General features: G+C 43.2%; 1 protein-coding gene across 3 annotated transcripts in view; it reads right to left on the bottom strand.

Annotated features, from left to right (window-relative positions):
* Positions 1–2,063: 2,063 nt before the first annotated feature.
* DAAM2 (dishevelled associated activator of morphogenesis 2) overlaps positions 2,064–24,977 on the bottom strand; it is a 187,229-nt gene continuing 164,315 nt past the window's right edge. For all 3 annotated transcript variants that reach the window (XM_026844832.1, XM_026844831.1, XM_026844830.1), the window contains 5 exons: positions 24,619–24,726; positions 23,101–23,161; positions 18,479–18,610; positions 10,146–10,316; positions 2,064–8,210 (listed from right to left, as the gene is read on the bottom strand). In XM_026844832.1, the coding sequence (XP_026700633.1) occupies positions 7,995–8,210; positions 10,146–10,316; positions 18,479–18,610; positions 23,101–23,161; positions 24,619–24,726 (688 nt within the window). In that variant the 3' untranslated portion in view covers positions 2,064–7,994. The remainder of the gene's footprint in view (positions 8,211–10,145; positions 10,317–18,478; positions 18,611–23,100; positions 23,162–24,618; positions 24,727–24,977) is intronic.

Below are 24,977 nucleotides of genomic sequence, written 5' to 3'. Positions count from 1 at the left end.
AAAAAAAAAAAAAAAAAGGGAAAAAAGGATCCTACCTCCTGATGAGAGTTTGACCAAAATAGAGATAAATACCAACTATGTCTCAGAGAAAACAGCAAGAAGCCCATTAGCTACAGAAACATCAAACAAACAAAAAAAATCTAGCACAACAATGTTGAAAACCAAAGTTTTGGGCTTTGGGAAAAAGAAAAATAAAAAAGTCTTTAATTATTTTGTTTTCTAGCAGTAGAAATCTGTTCCCAAAGGGCCAAGCAGATTTCTCCCAGAAAACTCCATGTCTGCTATGGCAGAGATAAAAGTCATCTTTGTTTAAACAGAAGCCAAAGGTTACAGAAAGGGAAAACCAATGAATAATAGATCCTCAGCCCTTCCCAGCAAGAGCAAAGAGCTCCCCTCCTCCTCACTCCCAGGCATTCAGGGCAGCTAAACACCAACACTAGTTTTGCTCAGAAAAAGACATGAAGGACTGACTTACCTTGCTTCTGTGCGTCAATGACAAGGACAGGGAGGTCCATGACCACGGGGAAGATGCCACATGGGAGGACAGAAGAACGCTTATGTGCTGGACCCATCCTGCAGGGCAAAACACCAGCCCCTTGCTGTGTGCTCCAACCCCAAGCAAAATATTAAAGAAAAAAAATCTTCTTGTAAGAATTCAGGCAGGACACCTCTCTGGTTGTTCAAAGCAGACAGAACTCAAATGCCACAGGGTTTCACCTCTAACAAGAGGAAAAGCAATGGTTTGGCCTCCTTTTCTAGAACCTACCTGCTAGAGAAGGCAGGGAGATCCCTGAATTTTCATCCTGCCTCTGCCAGTCATGCAGTGCATGGATTTCAGAAACATCCCTTTACCTCTGCCCTTGCATCTGTAAAGCAAGCACCTCATAGCCAGACTTTTAGCAAAGTCTGAACCAAATAGATCAAAAGCGAGAAACTGAGAGCTCCTTTAAGAAATATAAACCAAGAACCTTCCCACACAGCACTCAGACTCCCATCTGCTGCCTCTTGGTTCTCAGTCTGTGCAAGCAATTATCCTGATTATTTTTGCTCATTTCCACAACCCTCCCCACCTGAGAGCCAGAACCAATAGCAGGGGCTTTGTTTGGGGTCCCTGGGAACCCATGTTCTGCAGGAACGTGCTGCACAGCCACCAAGGCTCCCACTTGAATCTAGGCATGAGCTTCTCCGGAAGCTCATGGTTAAAACATTGCCTTTGATGGGCTGAAGATACACATGAAAAATTGTGGCTTAAGGATTAATTTTGTCAGCAGGGTATTTCTGTTAACAGGGACAGGGAGATCCATGTGTAAATGAAACAGCTGCACACATTGTGTCTAAGATGAAAACAAGGTTCTGCCCCTGAGCTCCAAGGAATTCCTCAGCACATCCCTCGATTCAGCCACAAATCAGCCCTAGCCCTTGTGTGCCTTCTGCTCAAGTCTAACTTCTCTCTGGTCTCCCCTCCCACATCCCTGAAGGCTTCACTCCTGATGCTGGCTTTCCTGGCTTCATTTCAGCTGGCCTTATTTAACTCCTTCCTTTGAAGAATCCTCTCCTGCCCCCTCCTCCTCTGAGTCATGCTCTTGCTGTCAGGATGTTGCTCAGTTAAGTAAACCAGCTTATGGCCAGTGCTGTAGCCCTGCACTCCCTTCCTCTCTTGGACTAGTTATGTCCAAACATGGATTATGAACTCTTAGATAGCAAGACTGTCTTATACTTTTTTTTTTTTCCCTTTAAGTGAACTCCTGCATTCCCTGTGTTGTTCTGAAAGAGCAACCAATGAGTGCTTTACTCAGGGTCTTTTTAAGATGACCCTTGGATATGGTAACCTGGTGGCTCCATAATTAGCTCTTCACTGTTGCAAGGTGTTTCCCCAGAACAACCTGTGAATTTTCTCACTAGCTCTGCAGTGACTGTGTCACCTAAAGAGCTGCACACTCTTGGTCAAAAAGACCCAGAGCTTAGCAAAAAAGTGCACCCAGACTCCAACTCACCTTTAAGACTCTCCAGCAAAATGTGCAAAAAAAGCAACTCCAAAGAATTTTACTGAGACACAGTGGGGGCAATATATCTTTAATTTTTTTTCTTTTGTTTTTTAGTATTACAGTATATTCTTATAAAAAGATACAGATAAAAAGGACACTACAGGATTTGTACATTTAATTCACTTATAGTCTTAAACTGACTAAGGAATGAGGATATGCCAAGGCATTACAGCAGCACACAACCTCCCACTTCAGTAAGCAGCACGGTACTTTCTAGCTTGGTAGGCAGGGGCACCTCCCAAAGTGACCTGCGAGTTTCAAGCTGAGCGGGCTTGCAGGGGAAGAGAATGGCTGAAGGTGGGGATGTTTTGGCAGGGAGGTGTTGAGCACGGAGTGGCTCAGGTACCTGACATCCCCTTAAAATTCTCCTAAAAACTGCAAAGGTTTTTAAAAAGCCTGTAAGGAAATGGCTTGTCATGAAGGCTTTTCTAGATCACTTGGGTAAGAGCTCCTGGTGGTGGACAGCTGAAAAGACCAAGCCCTTCATGAGGTCTGAGGAACACATAAACTGACAAAACTGCCTAAAGGAGAGTTTTGATCCAGATGTTGCTGAGAATGACACTGGTGTAAACTCAGAGCAACTTGCACTGGTTGCACGGGATCTATTCTACATTACCATCCGTAACAGAAGACTCTTGTCTGGAAGCATCCAGACTCTCTCATGAAATGAGGTGCCAAAATACCATGCTAGACTGATGGCATCCTTCTCAGCAGGCACAGTGAGCAAAAACTGGCCAACTTCAGGGGATACTGGTCATCAAAACTACTACTTATAGTAGTAGATAGATTTTATATATTGATATATATATATATATATATATACACACACACGTATAAATTCTATATTTTTAGTTGGCCAAATTGTTACCCAAGTTGGCCTCCTCAACCTTTGATAACAGAAACTAAGGTGGCCACAGATACTACCTTTTTGCATGGCAGGCAACCAGAAATTTTCTGTGTCAAGTACAGAAGCCAAGGAGCCATGGCCAAACACCTGGTGATTGCTAGAGATTCCATGGGTAGAAAACTAACCAGTAGAAAGACTTTTGTTTACCCTGGATAATCAGGGTAGGTGGGGTGTAGGAAGAGAGAGGGGAAGTGGAAAAAATCATTCTTCCTGACCCTTGAAGATAAGAAGGAATATTAGCTCTGAGGAAGAACTGTCCCAGTTTGTCTCACCAGTTTGTTAATTCTGGTGAGATGTAACAGGGCATGAACCACTTTTGCCCATCTCTGGCATTATGGAGAGAATTTGTGTGAAAGGGTGAAGTTTCAGCGAGCAACTGTGCAGCTTAACTCTTCTCAATCTTCTCACCATGATTCATGATAAGAAATAAACAGGTTTTATAGAAAGGGTTCTAAAATAACCAGTCTGCATCAGTTCATCACATGCTTTAAAATGCATACTTTCCCAGAACCAGGAGCACCAGGGGCAGATGATTATGACAAAAGCAAAAGGAAAGTTGTTTTCTTCCCTCCCTTTCCACACCAAGACTGCTCACACACATCCCCTTGCCAGCTCAGCTTGCTGCACAATAGCCAAGCCAGCTGTCTAGCCGGTGTAATGCCCTGGCACGGTCTCAATAGTCTTTGCTGTAATGCAGTGTATACATACAAACATAGCAAACTAAAATAAGGCAAAATAAATAGAGGTGTCAGATTTACAGGTTCCCCTTAGAGATTCCTAAAACCTTTTTTTTTTAAAAAAAAATCATTTAACCCCCAAACAAACAAACAAAAAAAACCCCAAAACAACCAACCCAGAAACAAAACTGAATATATCATGTACATCATCAACTGTACAACTGATCTCCTTTCCCCTCACGGAAACTCCTGACACAAACTTTTCCCGTGCAACCCAGCTCAGAGCATGAGCTTTCCTAAAGAAGAGGAAAGATTCAGCTAGTGGGGCTGACTGTTATGGAAACACCTGCCCCACAGTCTCCCACCAGGGACCCTCGCGATTCCTTTCTCTTCCTCAGACACTGTGAACACGTTACAGAAATGCTTCTGAAGGACACTCAGGACGTCTTCCTAGAAGAGATTCTCTCACCCCTGAACACTAGTCCTACTTCTGCTCTCGCAGGGAACCAGTGCCTGGACAACAGCTGTGCTGCAGGGAATGGAAGGGCCTTTGCTGCCCTGAAGTCACTTTACCTCGTAGCATTTCCAGAGACATATGACCAACTGGGAAGAGTGACTCAGACCAAAGGGAGTGGAAGGGGAAGGGAGTTCTTCAAGTCTTTTCTAGGATCATCCTAACACAACCTGCTTAAGAACAACACAGAGACACAGAGGTGAGTGAGCACTAGACTTCTAGGGACAAAGTCTGGAGAGTTAAAAGGTATCTCCTCTTCTAGGTGTGAAGAACTTCATCATAAAGTTAGTAATGACTACATTGCTGCAGGAAGCAGAACAAGCCCTCGATTATACCCTTCTTTCTCACATCTTCTCTTCCTCCACTAATTTCCAAAGACAGTGTGATTTCACTTTAAATGCTGGTGCTAGGCACAGGTACCAGGACAACAGCAGACCCTAGCTCTTCTTCAGCTGTCAGTGTGATAAAGCGATTACGCCTCAGTGTTCAACCTCACAACTGCTTGCTATACATGCTCAGGCTCTGCTAGAGGACAAGGAATAAGATTTTCATTTCTCCTTCAGCACTCAACTCTACCACAACTGCTGATGAAGAACAGAGTGAGATGAGAAGCAAGGACAATCTTGGCTTCAGGAAGAATCTGACTCCAGGCCCTAGAGCAGAGCCAACTTTTTTCCTTATCTTCTCTGTGGTCAGCCTCATCTTATACAGGCAGACCTACTACTGAGCCTCTCCGCTTGTCACCACTTATATGAAATCACCACTTGCCTCAGTGTATAACTGAGCTTTTCCAAAACCCTCTTTATGAATGTTCACCATGGAGTCAAGAGCCAGGGCAGACTTGTCCAAGCCTTCAGCCACCATCACAGATTTAAAACAGAGGTCTGGGGCATTGCAGTGCTGAGAAAATTGAGGTGCAATGAATGAGGGGCATGACTCTGAGCTTTCTGTCTGTCCCAGTAAGTATCCCACAGCTGATTTACAGGAGTTGCACAATCTCTCACTATTTGTGTATGAGTCAAGGAGGTGGCAAAACTACAGCAGCTTTCTTTGACTCTGTCAGTGTGGCCAGAGCACCGCGTACCATCACACAGGAACTGGGGTTCAATTGTGTACACAAATGGACAGAGGGATTATCAGTCTCTCTGTTTTTGCTACATTTGTGGCCTGGCAAAGTGACTTCAGTTTCAAAAAGCACAGCACAAACCTGGTTTGACAAATACCGGGGAGGGGGAAGTGCTGTATTTATATTCAAGGGTTTTGCCCTGAGGTGTTTCTTCTCTGACAGCACTGCCATGCTGACAGTCTGCTTTATCAAACAAGTACCTGGGGAGCAAGCAAGCAGCTGTAAGTTGGACAGAGCCATGAGTCACATCATCTTGCACCAGGGCTGACCTTGGCACTACACCTGAATTTTTGGGTGAGTCCTAAACCCAGGGAGAACAAAGAGGGGGAAAAAACTACAGTGTTCTAATCCCTAAAGGCATAATCTTTGGAATTCATGGATTATCCAGATCTCAATTCAACATACCAATTTGGCACATATTACCACCTCTCATATGGCTTACATGGTATAGGTTATATGGCATGCTTTAAAACAAGACAAACAAAAAGGGCTGGGATATAGCACGTCTACTTCAGGGAGCAGCAAGGAGCTTGTTAATATAATTTACAAGAGATATTTCTAAAAATCCATTTTGTAATTTAAAATAAAAATGCTTTAAAAAGTGAGAGTTTTTCTTAAACTTTCAAAAACCTTTACGAAATACAGTCTTTCTTCTACAAGGTGCTTGTGTCCACTGTAGTGGGCATTGCTGTTAATAGCTAATCCCAGAAGGGGAGTGGGATAGTAAGGGAGGAGAATGCACCCAGCTCTTGTAAGATACCAGCTCTTTACGATGAGTATTATACAGAGGCGCGGCAGTCTGGAATGTTGTAAATAGGGAAATTCTGGGGTGGGAGACTGAAAATTCAGTAAACAATGAAACATTAGAGTTTAACAATTCTGACTTTTTTGCTTCTTTCCATAGTTCACATAATTATTTTACTCTCAAAGTGTTCAGAAAACCACCACAGTTTGCTTCTCCAATATCGGTAGTGTGTAATACTGATCAGGCAGCATGCATGGCAGAGGAAGTTCTGTTCTGCAGACTTGGTGCAGAGCCTGAGGTTATGTGACATTCAAAGAAAAATCAAACCAAATGATTAAAGTGACAAATAGAGCTTTTTTCACTTCCCTGGGATTCTTTGATATTTTGTGCTGTTGCCTATTGGTGCATAGTTTGTAGGTCCCTCTTCTCAAATGTTCTCTCTTTTCCACTTTTCTTCCTGTCTAGGAGAAAGAATCCATCACCACTTCTTTCTTTTCCTCTTTTCCTTGTCCAGGGAAGATAATAAAAAAGGAAGACAAGATTCAAAAAAAAAAAAAAAAAAAAGCCCATGACAGCCTACATAATCCAATCCCTTTCTTAGCACCACGAATACACACTGAATTCAGGCTTCTTGGGGTTCTTTACTTTTTTCACTGTGTGTTTCCTATGTGTAGCCTAAATAAATTTTTTTTTTTTCTTATGAATTAACCCATCTCCAAAGCCTGCTTAGCTTACACAATTCTGTGCCCTCCTGGAAAATTCTGTTTTCATTATTGGACCCTCTGTTGGTTCATCCCAAGTGATCCCTTCAAAATGAAAAAGGCTGTGGGCTCCAAGGCTCTCCTTTGACACCATTCATATCTTACTGAGTTACATGATTCCCCTAGGTAGGAGTGGGGTGTGAAGGTCAGCTTGTTAGAAAGACCAGTTCCTGCCAACAGCAATCACAGCTAGCATCAAGTGGAAAGGAAATCTCTTTTTTTTGCAGCCAGTGACCCTGTTTGTTTTTTGCTACTTGTGACCTGTGGATGACACCAGGGAACTCCCAATTTCCATTGGGTCACACTAAGAAATCTTGCACAAACAGGTAAGAAACATTCCTCTGTTTCCCTCCCACCCTCCAGCAATGCCAACAGGCTTCCGTCATACACCTGTAACCCCAACCTGGCAGTGGCTTGGTTTTCTAAAGAAAAGCCAGAGCTTCTTTCTAGAAGATGCATTTCATAGCTTCAAGGCTCAACCATCAACAAATTCCAGAAAACTGCTTCTAGAAAAGCAGAATTCAAAAGGCTTTTGAAAAGTATTTTATGTTGATCCTGATTCTTGAACTTCAATTTGTTCCTGAACCTTATTACTTCCTTCTGAGCATCACTTGATTAGGACAGTGTAGGCCACACAAAAATGCTACACAGAACATGAGATCAAAAGCATTTTTCAGGTGCTAATCAATGGCTTATAAAATCCAGTTTTGGAAGGGAATTGGAAACCTCAAGAACCACATCTTGACAAGCCCCTGAAGGCCAATCTAGATGGGGAAGAAGCAACAGGTATTTACAGAGCTGCTCTGAAATTAGTCTTGCTTGTTATCAGCAAGATGGAGATCGTGACTAGCTTTCACTTTGGCACACAGAAAATTATCTTTCTCCAGCTGTGAGGCAGTCCACAAGGCCCAAGTACTTTCTGTCATCACCATGAGGCCTTTGATGACACAATAAACTCCCAGAAGCAAATCTGTCAGCTTTGCGTGGCCCAGTCACAGGCCCTGCTGGTTCCACAGAGGCACTTTTATAATGGTTCAAATTAGGAGCACAGAAGAGGGATGAGAGGAAAGCTGATCATGGAAAGGTAACGTCTCTAGCCACAGACCAAAGAAATCCTTTGGGGCAGCTGTCAGCCAGGCGCCATCGCACACATTCGTCTTCCTTGTTTTGCACTTTTTCAACACCTTCTTTTGGTTGATTATTTTTCTTCCTCTTGTCGTTAATAATTTAGCTTTGTCACCACCCGCTCCCGGCTTGTCTCTAAGCCTTGGTTCCCCGAACGCTTGCGGTTACGCTTGAGCTTGGATAAGTCTTTGTCAAAGACTTCACCCGACCTTAATGCTGACACCAGGTCATCAAACTCCCCACTCTCTTCAGAGATGCTTCCAGCTTTCGCTTTCTTTTGTCGTCTCTCTTTTTCCCTCTGCTCTTTTAGCTGTGGAGAAAGACACAGAGCTTTAGGTTCAGCTAACCAAGATGCCAGATCACTGCCAAGAAGCAGCTAAGATGTACAGTTTAGGGAAAAAAAAAAAATAGAGATCAGGAGGCTTATCCACAAGGCCATTGCCTGTACCAAGAGCAACAGGCGACCACGCTGGGCTTCTCTTCTTCTGCACAGGCAAGCAGAGAGCAGGAGAGATGAGGAATGAGCGACATTGTATGTTTGCCTCACAAAGCACTACCATCCTGGAGCAAAAAGGCCACGTGGGATTTGTCTATTTTGCTGCTGTTCTGCACTAATTTAACAGTAGTATAGTGCCAGCAAAGTAGCTGTGCCAAACGACAGTCTACAAGTGATGCAGGCATAGGTAATTACTCAGCTTCTGGGACGACACTTGTAGTGGCCTTAATGGAACAGCAGCCACTATGCTGACAATACCTAACCTAGTGAGTTTAAAGTTAGTTTGGATGTGCCTATACAAACTACAGTCACTGCTATAGCCAGAAACAGACTTGTGCTTGGGACACCACTAGCTAATTGACAGGCACTAAGGCTGCAGTCCTGCAGGAGGAAAAGAAGAAAGGAAAAACCCCAGAAAGCCACAAGCTAAATGTACTGGAGAACGAAAATTGTGCAAGATATCAAAACGTCAACAGAAACCCTATTCATCAAACAGCTCATGTTTGTATGGAGGCAGAGTGATGGAGTGATGGGATGAGGAAGGCACATTGCCTTGACTCTGGAAAGAGAAACCGGTTATAAACACAAAGAGCAATGAAACAGAACTGCTGCTTTTACAAATCATTGTATTGGTCTGCCTGTCAACATGATGCCCTTGGTCTCCCTAGAGTAGCTCCAGGGAGCTCAGTTACTGCCCTCCACTGCTCAGCTCCAAGATTAGTGGAACTGGGAAGGGGTGGATGTGACAGTCAGGAAGCAGGTCACTTGCTCTTCGCACTAGCCCCACGTTGCAGGAATACTCCATAAGCGAACTGCAACCTCTCTCATGGTGTATTAGGCCTACAAAACCATCTTTAATGGTGGGCTCCTGCACTTTCCAGGCTGGCTGAGAGGAAACTTGAGCCTAAATCCTGGCATTTTATCCCTCTGTGGAACATTTAGGCAGCTGGCATCCTGGCGTTTTTACCCCTCTCCTCTTCTGAAAGGCACAAACCGGTGCTTTTGACACAGCAAACGTTTAAAGCAGCAACTCCCCACAGCGAGGCCTGGGGCCATGGCGGCAGGTGGGATTAAAGCGCCGGCGGCGGCGGGGGAAAGGAGGCAGGGGCCTGCTGAGCCGTTCTCAGGCCTCGGGGAAGGCTGAGGTTAGAGGCGGGGGCTGGTTCACACGAACGCCTGGGGACACACACATCTGTCTCCCAGCAGAAATCAACGACGCACAAAAGCTCCCTCGCCAGACGCAGCCTCAGTAATCAAGGCGTAAGGCTGGCCGGAGAGAAATACTGCCAGTGTGGGCTGCAGGAGGTGCCAGGGCATCTGTGGTGTCACTGTACGCTGTCAGGCGACAGGCATGCAGCAGACCGTGATGGAGTCTGAGTGGAAGCTGACCAGCTGGCAGGACTGAGGGGGATCTGGCTCCCAGAGCTTTTTCAGAGAGCCTGCAGCCACAAAGCAGGATAGACTGGCACTGGGCAGAGGCAGCGCCATCCTGCAAAGTGCCTGGGCAGAACAGGCAGGGCTAGATTTGGTAGGAGCCAAACAGTATGCCCTTGAGAGCTAGGAGAACAGCCAGCAGGAAAATGGCATCAGTTTGTGAAGCAAATGATGCCAAAGCAAGGTGGTAGGGACAAGGACATAAAACAGTGGCAGCGACAGGGCGTGAGCATTGGAATTGGCGCTCTCAACCATTCTCTCTTGAGACATGAAAAGGCAGTGGAAGGAAACACCTTCCTGTGCCCAGGTCCTCACCATGGCCTCCATGCGTGCCCTGCGCTCCTCTTCTTCCTTTTTCTTCCTCATGTTCTCCAGATCTTGCTTGGCCTCTGCAAATGACTGTAAGAAAGTGTCGAAGATGCCAAAAAATTCATCTGGCTGCATCTTGCCCTCGCTCTCTCCAAAATGCTTCAGTGCCTTGGCATACTGTCAAGGGGGCAGAAAACACAAGAGCAAATTTAGGCAGGCAGTTTGGTGAAGACAGCAAGGAAATCTTATGAGTAACCGCACATATAATTCAATACACTCTGAGCATTCATACTCAGAGCAGAAACTACCCCCTGGCAAAAGCGCCTCTCCTTAAGGCAGGTGCATCTGCTCTTCTGGATATCCTTTGGGCAACATGGGGCAACAGTGCTGGAGAGCACTAGCTGTCCACTTACACAAGAAAAAACATGTTCAGGGTGATGGAGTAATTTCAGAGGATGACCATCTGGCCACATCTCAGCTGCAGATGTGAGACAGCAGGGGCATGGAAGGCAGTGAGCTAGTTGGAGAAACAATTAGGTTTAGTCCATCCTAACTACCAAATGCGTAGTTTTAGATTATCCTTTCCCCTTCCACTTTCCCCTCAAATCCACTTTTAAAATGTCAGGATTTAGAGGGTTTTTTTGCAATAATGTCAGTCTGTCCTCTCAGGAGCCTTTTGCCATGTCATCCATCACTCTGGAGTCCTCTGAGTCAGGGTGTTGCCTGGGAGAGAGGAGACTATAGACAGACATGGCATAAGAGAGAGGCAAGGAAAGCAGCCAGAGCTCCCGGGCAGACTTAAAAGAGAGTGAATACATCACAAGTGGCTTTTATTTTTAAAGGCAAATGCTGAGGCTGCAGGATGCATGTGGAGGCAGCCAACTGGCAGGACTTCAGTCACAGGGCAGTCCTGATTGGGATATGGTAAATTCACAGCAACCCCTGACTCATGGACATCAGTTCTGCAGCAGTTGTACTCTCTTCTTTGCTCTCTCACACTCACAAGCATGCCTCTGTACTCACCAAAATGCACTCAAATGCATGCACATACAGTTTGTCAACAGCATGTATGCATGTGTCCACTAAGTCCTATGTAAGTGTATACATCCAAAAGCTCTATTGCTGTCCAGCCACCTTCACTCACACACCTCTGTATTGCAACAGGCAGCACCGGTAACACACTCTTGACGGCACTGGTGCCCTGATGCACAGCTCCCCTAGCATTCCCTGCTTCCACTTTAACACATCACCACTGAGCAGCAGAGCATCCTTACAGACCTCAGCATTTACCAAACCAAAGCCCAGACTTTCCCAGGCTATGAACTGCCTTGAAACTCTCTTGTGCATGTATTCAGCTCATACAAACAAAGCCCAGCTTCCCTTTCTTTAGGTGTGGGTGCTCTTTCAGAATGGAAGACAGTAACAACAGTTCAGGCTCCAATCCCAAGCAGAAAATTAGTTTGGAAGCAGGTTTTTGAAACCCCTCTGGCCCAGTACCAGGTAAAGCATAAACAATGTGTCCCTGTCAACTGCAGGGGGAAAAAAAATCTCCAAGGAAAGCAGCTTCCTTCTGGCACAGCCTGAGAGATTCAGCATCTCCCCTCCTCTGCTTTCCCTGCCAGGCCCACAAAGCAGTATTGAAGCAATAGCTTCTTTTTAAAAAGGCTATGTTCTCAGCCAGAAACAAACAAAGAAACCCAAAGTATCTGGAAAAAAAAAAAAAAAAAAAAAAAAAAAATTTGAAGAAATGCAAGTTGCTTTTAGCTACCAAGCATGGCAGGAGTTGAAGGAAGCACTACAGCAGTAAGTCATGGAGGGATTTCAGAGTATGGAAACAGCAACAGATTACTTCTCTGTTTTAATTCCTTTTCTCTGAAACCTCTGAAGACGTTTACACACAAGTATGCACACCTACTCCCCCTCCCCACCACTCTCTGTATATATGTATTTTCTCTGTATATAATGTACACATAGTCTGATTGAATATTAGGAAAGTGCAGCAGTCTCACAGTAATCCACACTGACCAGAACCAGCTCTTCAGCAGACAGAATACAGGCTGTCAATACCACGAAGGGAGATAAAACATCTTCATGTGCTGTATTTTCTTGGCGTGCCTGCTCCAGCATGCCAGTAAGCCAGGGAAGCAGGAGTGCTGGAGAAAGACTTCAGCATGGGTATTGCCCCCGCTGCTTGAGCACATAAGAGTGCCTGAAGCTCATTGCTCACAGGACATGTGCTACCTGGAATCTCTTCCCATTTAACTGGTGGTTAACTCCCGTGAGAAATGAAAATAAAGCACAAACTGAGAGCAGTGACTAGAGCTGCCAACTACAAGGAAGGCTTGCCCACCTCCTGTGAAGCTTAAAGTCCAGGGGCAGCCCACAGGAGATAGCTGTTGTACCTAGCAATGAACTGCCTCCGTCCCCTGCGTTCCGCCTTGCACAGCAAAGGGGAGTGAGGGGGCCGAGCTGGTTTGAGCCCATGAATGCCCACAGGAATTTCCTAGTCTCTTAGGGAGGCTGGGGGGTTGAAAAGGAGGGGGTCTTTCTATATACATGGAAATCTCCATTAGAGGGTGGTGTTGTCTACAAATGTTCTGCACGTGACCTGTCACCCAACTACCAGCACCAGCTAGTTCTTGTCACACTGGCACAGGGGCTTTTGCCACTGCCTCCCCACTGACACGGAGAGAAGGAACAGTGTTGCTGTGCTGGAAAGACCCAGCAGCCTGGGAGCCTTCCAGAGACACTCATGAGTAAAAGGTGTTGTGATCTCTAAGCAGCAGCAAGGAGGAGGCTAAGAACAGCCCGTCTTTGGTGCCCTTGTAGCATGGCTTAGTAGGTCACAATCACTTGCTGTAAAGCAGTGAAAGATGAAAAGCAAAAATCTGTGAGCTAGACATACTAAAATAGCTACAAAAGAGAAATCTGCAGTTCACTGAAGTAAACATTCTCCTTCTTTCTCTACTCCCTCCGGAAAAAAAGCTGACTGAGCAGAGGAAGGCAAGTCAGGAGATCCAGCCTCTGCTGCCAACTCTGCCCATGATGTGGCTTGGGAACCCTCTCTGAGCCTTCCTTTCTCCGTTCGTTACAGAGCAGAAGGTGTTGCTCCAATAATCTGATATAGGAAACAGCAAAAAATCAGTTGTCCACATCTGTAGGGCACTACATCAATTCAATGCACTATTTGTAAAGAGAGCCACGCTCTCTTTTCACTGTTTAAATTGCAACAGTCCCCTCTGTTTTTATTACTACTTCTATTTCCCCACAGCTCTGGTTCCGTAATCGTGTGTGCTTTTTCAAAGCACCGGTGCTGGGATGAGGGGCAGTGAGCTGCTAGAGGCAGCCTCCTCAACCCTGGTACGAAGCTCAGGCTCCTACCTGCCCACAGTGGCTAAAACCACACTCCTGCCTCTCTCAAGGCGTAAGGAGCAGCAGGGATTAGACCGAGGTGCTCTGGACCACAGCCTTCTCTTCTGCTCTCCACCACAGAATTTGTGTCACCCTGTACAAATCACTCGACTGCTCCATGGGCAGATTCCCTGCTAAACAGTACCTGCTCTCATGCATGCAAAATGCTTCCCAGAATTTTGTGACACGCTGTAATATCAAGGAACAAGGGCTGAAACTTGCTTACTCCTGAAGTCATTTGGGGACATATGACATGGGCAAAAGCAAGATGGAAAACTGTTTCAGCAGGTTTTCCGCTGTAATATAGGATGGTATCTCTTTTTTTCATTAAAAAATTCATTTCCACACTGTAAGGGCCCCCAAGCTCCATGATATAACAGGTCCACGAGCTCAGTGCCAGCTCTGCTTCCTCTGCCAAACTTTCCACTGAATTCATCCTCTTGCCAAAGCAAATCGTTTAGACAGTTGTTTATTTTAAAAAGCCATTTTAGGAGGGAGAGGGAAAGCGGGACAGCAGCACACACACTCTCTGCTGTGCTTGCCAACGAAATGTTAAACAGTGGCAGAAGAGCTCTGGAAATGGCAGGAACAGGACTCTATGAGGAGGAGGAAAAGCAGCCATGATAAAAATTTCCTGCTGTTTGTGCTGTCTGCTATTGCGGGAGGAGTCAATGCACGAATGAATTATACCATGTAGCCATGCAACATGAACTGTCTTCCCCAGAGAAGTAATCTTGAGTTTGTTGGTATGAATCCTATATTGAGACAGTTCAAATAAATGTCTGTTCTCTTTATGGGACAGATTGAGATCAGTTAATGGAAAGAGCCCGGCCAGTTTCAGGCAGGGCTGGGCTCAGCTCTCCTTGCACATAAATGCTCTTAAAGGATTCTCCCAGGAGTTCAACAGTGACTCTGGCAGCCTCAAAATCAAGATACAGGTGGTATAAACATTTCTGATATGTTAGATGCTGACCTGCCCTGAAGCATCTGCAGTTCTAAGTTACTGCACAACAGCTACATAATTTATTTACCAAATGTCTGTTTCTCACAGCAGGCTGTGGTGCCTGCTCATGCCCTTTGTAACATGCCTCATCTTGACTTCCTGTCTCATTTCTTTTTTCGTTCCTTATTCATTAACCCCAGTGGGTGACAGTAAATACCAGTCCCCCAGAATGAATGACTGGAGTGCACAGCCTGTAATTGGCTCTTGGATTATAGTGTTTCTGTGTGCTTCATAGCAGTCTGCCATTAATGACTATTTTCTTAAATGGATTTTTGGCTTTCAGTGCCTTGCTGTTCTTCAAAACAGTTACTATATGTGTTAAGCTTATTAAATACATGTGCAGAGTCTGAACTCCTTTCTCCATGATGATAAACACACTGCATGAGAGGAGCTGTCATGACAAAGACTGGGAATTGGACACTTGCATTACCTTCCTCATCAGCCTTGCCAGGCAGTAGCCTGGCATCCTCTATTGTGCCTCTATAGAGAGGCCTGAAGTATGATATTCATCACAGGAATGACAATACCTGACTAAGCAGATTTTGTTCTTCTAGGAAGGTCAAAACATTTTAAAACCAGGTTTGTTATAAACCGAGCACAAAGTAGAACAGTTATGAAGCAGCCTAGCGATCTAAGTTAATACCTGTCAATATTTAAGTATGTTGTAAAAATTCATATAGGGCAGATGTCACTTTTTTCAAGTAGGAAAATAAAATTCATACCATGGGAGGTCACTGTTTCTCTACCTGGGCATTTTCATTGCTTCCTTGCAGGAAACACAGGGAAAAATTTTCACAAACAAAATTCAACTCCATTCTGTTCTTTCTGATGAAAAAAAGTCAGTTTTTAATCTGTTCAAACATGTAAAAACTGGTGAAGGATTCCAGGGCACAATTTCACTTTCTCCTGCCCTCACCTTCCAGTTTATGGGAAATGGCAGAAAACATTATCCCTTGATCTAATCTATATATTCCCTTATAAAGTGGTATTGAAAGTGAGAAAAACACAAAAAGAACAAGAACCAGCTGTGCTAGGGAGCCTGTATAAAGAGTTGACCTAAGTTTTCAATCAGTTTTTAACCAAGCCATCTGTTTACTGCATGAAGATAAGTACAGTTACAAGGCTTTCTCTGCAAACATGGATGCCAGCATCTGAGAACCTGGCCCTTTAAATTTAAAATACCACTTCCTCCCCATGGCCACTAACTGTAAATGGTCCGTTTTAAGAAAAAAGGCCAAAAAAAGTACTGGATGGGGTTGTGAAAAATATCCTCCACAGAGAAGGTCAGCACCACACCTTGGTAATGGACTGTTACCATAACTAAAAGGAATAAAGAAATGACTTTTGCTAATACTAAAGACATTAAAAAATTTTCACAGGTTTGAAAAGATAATTTGTATTGTTTTAAATCCCAGCTGAGGAAACATGTGTCTGATTAACTTATGGCAATCAGTTAGCCACATCTATATTTAGAAGGATATCCAACTCCAGCTGTTAAAACTAGGGCTTCATTATTATTAATAAATCAGTGAACCAGACCAATTCTTCCTGGGCTCATTAGGCTATTTTTAAAAGTCCTCCCTCTGCCACTACCTTTTTTTTTTTTTTTTTTCAATTTGCTTTGAGAAATCCAAAAAGAACAGGATAATCAGATGTCTTGGTCCTTCTCTTCCTTTAATTGGCTAGTTATAGTAGGTTTCCATGGTAAGAAAAAAGCTTGTGATTCAACAAGCACAGAGAGCCCATTGAGGTTGGAAGATGTTATAGGCTTTGCAAAGCACATCTGGTTTGTTGAAAATTTCCAGCTTTCTTTTTCCTCTTTTTTTCTTAAAGAAGAAAAAAAAAAAAAAAAAACTTTAAGAAAAAAAGAGGAAAAAGAGGGAGAAGAAAGGGGGAAAAATAATATGAGGCAAACACAAGAAATAGCTCAGCCTTAGTAAGGACAGACAGTTCCCTTTTAGGAGTCCAAAAGCAGCTTTTTGGCAGTGGAAGAGCCAAAGCCATAGGTTGAGCAGCAGTTGGAATGGCATGTGTTCAAACATAGTAAGGGTGTGTGAGGAGAAGGTAGAGAAACGTTTCCTAAGCATGTTATAGTCATTAAAATAAAACATCTCTTTATGTAGAGTGCTTTATGTTGGCTATGTCTAAAAAAGCATGCAACAACTTCCAGACATATTGATCCGTCTGTAGGGAGATTCTTTGATTATTCTTAAAGCGAAAGAATGGCATTTTTCCTGCAAGTGCCTGATCAAGAAAAGTTGTGTTGCTGTGGTGGACACATACTGCTTTGCTGGTTTTTAACCCCTGACTGACCTTGTAAAGAATCTGCATTGGGCTTTTATCCTAGTGTGTGAAAAGAAAGGACCACTGCCATCTGTAACACCAAGCCAAAAGTGGGCAGTCTAAGCCAAGGACAGAATGAATTTGCTTCCAGAAATGTGCACCTAACTATAATGAAGCTGAAAAATTTACCCAGTCATAAAACAGAAGCCCCCAGACCATAGAAAATTGAGCTTTTCTCAGTAAATTTAGTGAAGGCACAGAATGTAAAATATTGGGTTTGTGATTATAAAGCTAGTATAGTGTGAACATTATTACATTGGAAGAGGTTTGAATCTTCTCAAGCGACATGACAACAATGAAATCTTACGCATGTTATTCTCCACAAAATTGCCTTACAACATTCACAAGTGTTAGAGTGCCCAGCTTTGCCTTCTAAGTGCTGTAATAACTACTGCCTGACTGGCATTTGCCAGGGCAGCTAGATCTAGCTGACAGCCAGTAGCTCCTGGTATTTGCAGCTGCAAGTCAGTATTACCTATATTATCTCCACAGCAAGGATTTACAATGAATTACAAAATGACATTACTGCAGAGCAATTGCATGAGGGAGGAGTCTTACTGTTCAGCTTCTCAGCCTGTATTTTGCCTATCCATCAAAATCTAAGGCCTACCAATCCAATGGCACAGGTTTCATTGATAATGCAATAGGTTCCTTAATGTTACAAGAACTGACACCACTGGTGGAAACAATTCAATCCAAAAGAAATAACACATTTGCTTCATAAAGCCAAGCACTTTTAACATGCCAGCCAACAAGGCCAGATTTGCCATTACATATTGTTTAGTTTAGAACTTGCTCTTCTCTAAACATTTTCATATGCTTATGATCTTTTCATACAAATTCTTCCTCATTCAGCCGAGAGACAGAGAGATGAGTGCCAGAGTCCAATCATCAGCAGAGAACAAGCACCACCTTAGTTGTACAAATCTGGTAATGGAGATGCAGACAGTGGAAGGACAAAGTGATCCCAGCAACACCTGAAGAGTAACGTGCACGTGGTGCTGTGTAAGAAGGATCCAAGAACATCGGACAAACCACACATTTGGGATTTCTATCCTTGCAATGAAATGCAAGAAGTAACAGAGAAGCATAAGTGGAAAAGATCAGGTATTCAGGGTTACCAAACTACCCAGGAGGTGCATTTTTAAAGAAAAGAAATGAAGCACAAATGTCTCCAGCTGAATAAGCAGAGTGGGATGAAGTCAGAAGCAGAAGTTAAGAGATATGAGGTCACTATCACTAATCACCAAAGGACATCTTTTTGAGAGATTGCTTAGAAGACAGTTCCTTCAACACTACAGCATGGTCTGGAATCCTGGTACAGACATTGCCATCACAATTTTATGCCACACATGGATAATGTTAAAGAAGATTAGCAAGAAGGGGGCAGGAGCACTGAGCCTTATTTTAATCCTAAAATATATTCTAAATAGCTGTAAACCAGATTAGAAAAAGCAAGAAACTTCAGCCTAAACCACTTCCAGTGTCTGTCATATTTTTCACTACAGTCCCAGCATCTGAAATTGATCTCAGCTTTTGACTGAGCCAGTGAAACCCACAAAAATTCAAAAGGTATTCTTACCTTGTCTCTAGCCTCGTTGAGAAGGTCTTCTAACTCTGAGAAACTGAAACTGGCCACAGTGATGAAATCACTCATGACAGGAACGAACCTATCCCCTGATTCCCTCATGCGTCTCTTCTGATAATCCAGTTCCTGAAAGAGAAGGAAGAGATATAGACAGGCAAATGTCAAAGATTACTCTCTGACAAGGAAGGGAGCAGGGAAGCCCATCTGTTTCACTCAGAGCATGCTTTGCTCCCACTCTGCACACATTTATCCAGAGCTCTAATGCATAAACCACTTTCTCACAAAGTCGAATGTTTTGCCTTTTCAGCATGAGAGGGAAAGTTAAGGTGGGATGAAGGAAGTTCTTAATTACAGTTCCCTTTATCCTCAAACAACCACTCCCAAGAAAGCTATCAACATGCTGAACTTCTAAAGCAACTTCATAATTTAAGCATCAAGTACATGAAACACTGCATTTTTTTCCTATGCAAAATGGCAAATAATAGAGACCTTGGATTGCATAGCAAGTAAATTTGAAATTTTTAATAGTGAGTTTCCCTCCATCTTTTCTCCCATGGTGACTCAAAAGCTGTATTCTTGGGCAAACATGTACACGTGTGAATAATCTAAATAGTTCCTTGCCTTGGATCTCCCCTTGAGTTCTCTGAAAAGCACTAGGTGGGCAGAAAAAAGACATCAAAATTGGTTCTCCCAGCCAAAGGTTCCCCTTTGCTAGCACCCTGATAACCAATAAGAATTAGCTTGGATATCATAAAAGTCAGAGTTATAAACTGGGGCTATTGCAGTAAGATTTATGGGGGGAAAAAAAAAACAAAAGACAACATAAAACCGTAGGGAATTAAGCTCTATTTGTCCACTACCTACAGAAAGAAAAAAACCCCACCATAATGTAAGGTTCTTTCTTTCTGGCTCAAGTTTTGTAGTTTTAAGCAAAGACTGCCCATGCTATCTCTTCCCTTACTCTATTCACCATGCTTGTGGCACAAAAAGAGCTACAGAGCTCCTTGAAATTACTCCATCATAGTAAGACTGGCAATATCCCATGCCTGTGCTTGGTTTGCGTGCTGCTGACAGTCTCATGGGGACAATGAAATCGTAATCTGGGCCTCATCTTTATTCTCAGCTGAATAATCAGTGGGAATGATAAAGCCTTACTTTCTCTGTAGGAAAAGCAGCATGAAACAGCAGGTCAAGTTACAGTCTGACCCTGTGTTCCCTTTGGAAAAAATATTTTTGTGCTGGCTGCAACTCCAGTGACAAGCGTTTGGTGCCTTCTGTTACTGGTCATTAAAATACTGGTTCACAGAGCCAAATAGGTAGGTTTATAATCATCTATGCTGAGAAACTCCTTGCGATTTGCTCCACAGTGATGCAAAATGCAACTTTGGCCATCAACAATCTAAAATCAGATAGGATATATCTTCTGTTCTGATGTGAGTTGGAAAGAGAATGTAACCACTACAAGGAAAGGCCACAAGGCAGAAAATATGTAGGAAAAGCAATGAGCAGGTGGCCGGAGAAAAGTCCACATTAAAGAAGTGCTACTTCCCCTGCCTTATATTACATCCTATTCTCCACTGGTTTTCCTAACACATCACAAGAAACAGTCCCAGGAGCACTACTCAGTTACATCACTTTGCAATGAATTGTCTCTGTGTTACAATCACTTGGAATTGGACCTTATAAGTACAGGAAATATCACTTCACATGCTTCTAAGAATTATCTAAGAATTATGCTTTTTTTTTTTTTTTTCAGTCACTCTTTCATATTCTAAATTTCAAGCTAAATTTAGCTGAAAGTTGCTCTACCCCCTCCCCAAGCAGGTGAGTGTAACAGTTCTGTCATCTTACTCACTGTTGAAAGCTATGGCATTTGGGACTGTTACTGCAGAGCAATGTTTTTCAAAGTAAAATTAAGATTAGGTGGTCTGCCCTTCAGTTTCAAATTCAGTCCTTCCCTGCAGAATAATTCTTCAAAAAAAAACCCAAACAAACAAACAAACCAAAAACCCCCAACAAAAACCCCACCACACAAGTAACCAGCAAGAGTATATAATCAGCCCAAGAACAATGCCAGAGAATAAGAAACTCCTCTGTATCTTCCAGAAGTGGTATATACTAGTCTTAACAGCATAACAGGAGAAGCTAACACTGCTCCTAGTGGGCTGGACTGATGGTTCTCTAGAGAGATGAAATGAATCAGCCATGGCAGTGGTTTCTCAAGCAGTGGCTATGATCTCCTTGCTGTGTGAGAGAAGGGCTCTGCTGACAGAATTCACTTCCTGATTTGGAGAAGACCAAGAACTACTTAGCTATCCTTCTGGGAGCATCCCACACAAAGACAGTTCCATGAATGTCTTTAAAATGAATAGGTCTTATTTTTATGAAGAAGCTGCAGGTCCAGGAAGGCAAAGGGTTAGTAGTACCTTTAAGAACATCTGACTGCGAAACTATTTTTAGCTTTCTATTCTTAAGGGGCCTTGAAGAAACTTCTCAGTCACTGGAGCCAAGGTTGTGGTGAGAACTCACTGGAATGGAATCAAGAATCACACCTTCCCCTCCTCCCTCTTCCACCTGACAGTGATCTTCTATTGTTGCTACAGTGCTGCTTTTTGCACACTAGAAAACCACGAATAGAGCAAGCAGACTGGGAGGTGCTGGCAGCCCCAGATGAAAAACACCATGGCAGGGAAAAGACTGAGAAGGGAAGATGGTGATTGAATGGGAAGGAAAGGTTGCCCATGGAACTCATATATGGGAAAGAGAATAAAAACGGTCTGTAAAGGCAAAAGGACAAATAACCCAATCACAGAAAGCAAAACAGAAGTAGGTACTCACATGCAATGAGGGGAGGAGTTGTCTGTCCCATCCAAAACTGGGCCTCTCCATGTCATAAACTCCATGTCAGACTTCCCTTTACAGATTCTTTTAATTCCCAAACACTGCACTCCATATATGCAACGGTATCTCTTCTCATTGCTGTGTTCTCCCTTACCCCAACAATCCAGAAAAGGTTTGGAAAGTTTGGTATTTTTCATGGGAGGATCACTGGCTAATTACATGATGAACTGCTGGAGACAGTCAGACAGCCTGGGGGCCACTGACAGGGCAAAGATCCCTTCCTCTGCACCTAGAGCCAAACCAAACTCAGGCCAGGTGAAAGGAGAATGAAATCATCACTGGCTGTCCCACTATGGATGAGGAGGTCTGGAAGGTCCTGTTAGTTCCTTGTAGATAGGTAATCCTTGCACAGAAACTACCCAATGCAATTCCCAGTAGTTCCAGTTCAGAATGCTCCCCATTTGGAATGCTCCACTGGCATTAAACTGACATGAGTTGAAAAAGACAAGTGAAATATCCTGAAGACAGAGGGACACTGAAAAGTGCGGCTAATAAAACCCTGTTTGAAAGGGCAAAGAACAGCTAAACATGTCAGGGTCCTTCTTGAATTCCAGAGAGCTCTGCCTTTTCTCTCAGCACTGCCCTCGTCTCAGTCAGGCAAGAGATGCCAGCACCAACCTGAACATAGGAAATTGTTCTTATTCTTGCAGAAAGAGAAAATGATGTTCTTAGGGTCAGAACACATTTATCTGTGCAGATGATGGGAGACATTAAAGGACAGAGACAATAGAGTGACTTTAGCCTTTAATCTTTACTTTTCAGCTGCTGTACAAACACTAACTTGCTGTTCCTCACATCAGCCTTTGTGAGAGGTAGGTCTTTGTAGCTGCCATTTCACAAAGGAGGCAAACACATGGGGTTGTTCAAAGCCACACACATATGTCAACTGCATAAACAAAAGGCAAATATGAGAGTTCCTACGTCCTGCCACTGAACACGGTGTCCTGCTCTGTGCTTTCCCGCCTCAGGAAGGCTGGAAGCTTTCCTCAGGAACAAACCCAACACATAACTGAAGGAGGCTTCTGGGTAGGGAAACCACAGCTGACACTGGAACTTGTGGCTCCAGGGATCATTTATGCCCATCCCTCAGCTTTAACTCTTACAATTTAGGACATACAACCGCATCAATGCACCATTTGTACTGTTCTCTGTCGACATGGAAGGCTCTGAACTACCTAAGTACAAACTGAACACAGGCAACCTACGTCCAGCTTAAAAGGCTTTCATTAATAGCAGGAAAACACACCATTGTTGCTTTGCTTGCCATCTCAGCTCCCTCACATCTTTAACTAGTCTATCTTTGCCTTCACAAGGAGTGCTTAGGATAGGTTACGGTTGCATATAACAATGCACTACCTGTTTACTACTACTCCAAGAGCCATGTGAAACACTTGTTAGGGCAGCCAGCCATCCCTCAGTAAGAAAGAGCAAGAATTTTATTTCTTCTTTCAGTCCATGCCATTTGTCAAACTGTCCTTTTACTTTGCAGGCTGAGATCAAACAAGCTTTTCATTAGGCTTAAGTCTGTTAAGATCATCAGCAGGAGCTCCACATGAGAAGCTTTTATTTGTTTTTTCTTGGTTAATGCATTCTGGAACGGAATGGAAAAGAACGGAAAAAGAAAGCCCACCTTCTCTTATCATAAAATATATAGTGCCCCTGATTCTGAGTGAGATATTTTAAGTATTGTGCGTTGGAAACCTTCGGATACTTACAGCTTCAACAGCTTTCAATCCAGTCTTTATGTTGTTGACTTCCTTCTCCAGCTCTACCAGGCTGCACAGGAGACGGACACAGAGCAGATAAAACAAAAAGAGCAGTGTTACATAGGAATACAGGAACTGTGCAACAGACCACTGGCCCATCAAGTCTGGTATCCAGCCTCTGGCACCAGCCACGTCAGATGATAAGAAATGTGGGGAAGGGGGTCTGATAATGCTCTGTGTTGCTTTTTGTAAGAGATGTAAGATGAGGCAGACCCTGCTTGCCTGTGGTCACATCAGAGATTAGGATTTTCCTGGGAAAAAGAGGGGTGGTTGCCCTCAGAGCATCTGCCCTGTGAGTTGAGTCTAATCTTCCAGCAAGAAGCAAATGCCACATGGCCAGCTTGCAATAATCAGTTGACACATAAGCAAGGAACCCAACTTCAGCACACACATTACTGGGGTCTCAGATTATCTCTACATATAATTCTTGAACCACTAAATCCTCTTAGCAGGACATTTATATATAATTTCTGATTCCTCACACTCCAAACATCGTTTTTTCCATCTACTTTACTACCATATGGTAGTCCTTGCAAGTTTACATTGTAACTGAGCATGTAACTCTCCTGTTAATATTAATACATGCTTCCCCAGACACAAGGGTTGTACTGAATTTCTGCTTATCCTCTACAAACAAGAGGGGTTTGTTTCTAGGACTTGTATGAAAAAAATGACTTTTCATTTCCAGGTAACTAGTTAGTACCTATTTGTAAGTCAGCAGGCATCTCCTCCAAGTACTTGGTGAGTAGTAGTTTACATCTTTAAACCACCACTAAAGCCTTAATAAATGTCTTTAAGTGTGACCCTACATTTATTTTTTACTTGTCGTTCATTAGCTGGAGCAGTTCACTGTACAAAGAAGCACGCCTGGGCAAATAGTATGCAAAGGTATTTTCGAGCAGTGCTTTGGAAAGAAAAAAAATGCTAGTATTTTGGGAGATGTCTTATGTATTAATTTTCTACAAACACCTACGGAAATGGAAAAAAAAATCATTGAAATTTGTGCAAAAAGTATGAAGCTTTCCACAGTTCTGTGCAAGACTTGATTTGTGCAAGTTTGAACAATCTTCCTGAAAAGGCCTTGCTATAGCATCTCTGTGCCCAACTGACTCTGCCTTAGAAACAAAATTTAAATTATCCAGAAGAAACAGCATGTGACTTAGATGAACAAACATAGAGTATGGTGAGCGAATTACAAACAACAACCAGTCTAGTTACGTCTGATTCAGAAATAAAGTAGATATAGGCACATCTGAGTAAAGCTGTCAATTTAGTTATCTACAAATCTTGAATCAAAATTCTCTGCTATTGTACACCTGAATAACATAAGTAATGTGAGCAAAAGAATTACAGCTGTAAGGCTAGTCATGAGTTTAGAAGATATCAATGAAAAAACTGCTTATCATTAAGTTAACAGAAATCACTGGGAACTCCAGCTCTGACAACAAGCAATAGCACCAGACTTACTTGACTTTTGCTGCTTCTGGAAGATGCTGCAACTCAGACTGAATATCTAGGATATCTGGATAGTTCTTCTCAAAGATCATAATTAAGTAGTGCAACAGTGTAATATTCCTAAAAAAAAAAAAAAAAAGGAAGGGAGAAATGAGAAGGAAGATGGTGGTGAGAAGGAAGAGGATGGTGGGAGGATTATGACAAATCAGTGGAAAATATTTGGGCAGGAAATGTGCTTGAATGAACAAAACAAACAATATACCAGCAGTTAGCAGCTCTGTTATTGAAAGAAAAGTATCACAGACTAAAATTAATTAGCCCTTTTATGAACCATCCTTTGTAAAACCTCAAGCAATATATTGTGCCTTGAT

This window comes from Athene cunicularia, assembly GCF_003259725.1.
Source record: "Athene cunicularia isolate RWA chromosome 3 unlocalized genomic scaffold, athCun1 chr3_part1, whole genome shotgun sequence".
Lineage (NCBI taxonomy): Eukaryota > Metazoa > Chordata > Aves > Strigiformes > Strigidae > Athene > Athene cunicularia.
Note: the sequence above shows the minus strand (reverse complement) of the source record. Positions and strands in the feature narration are given on the sequence as shown.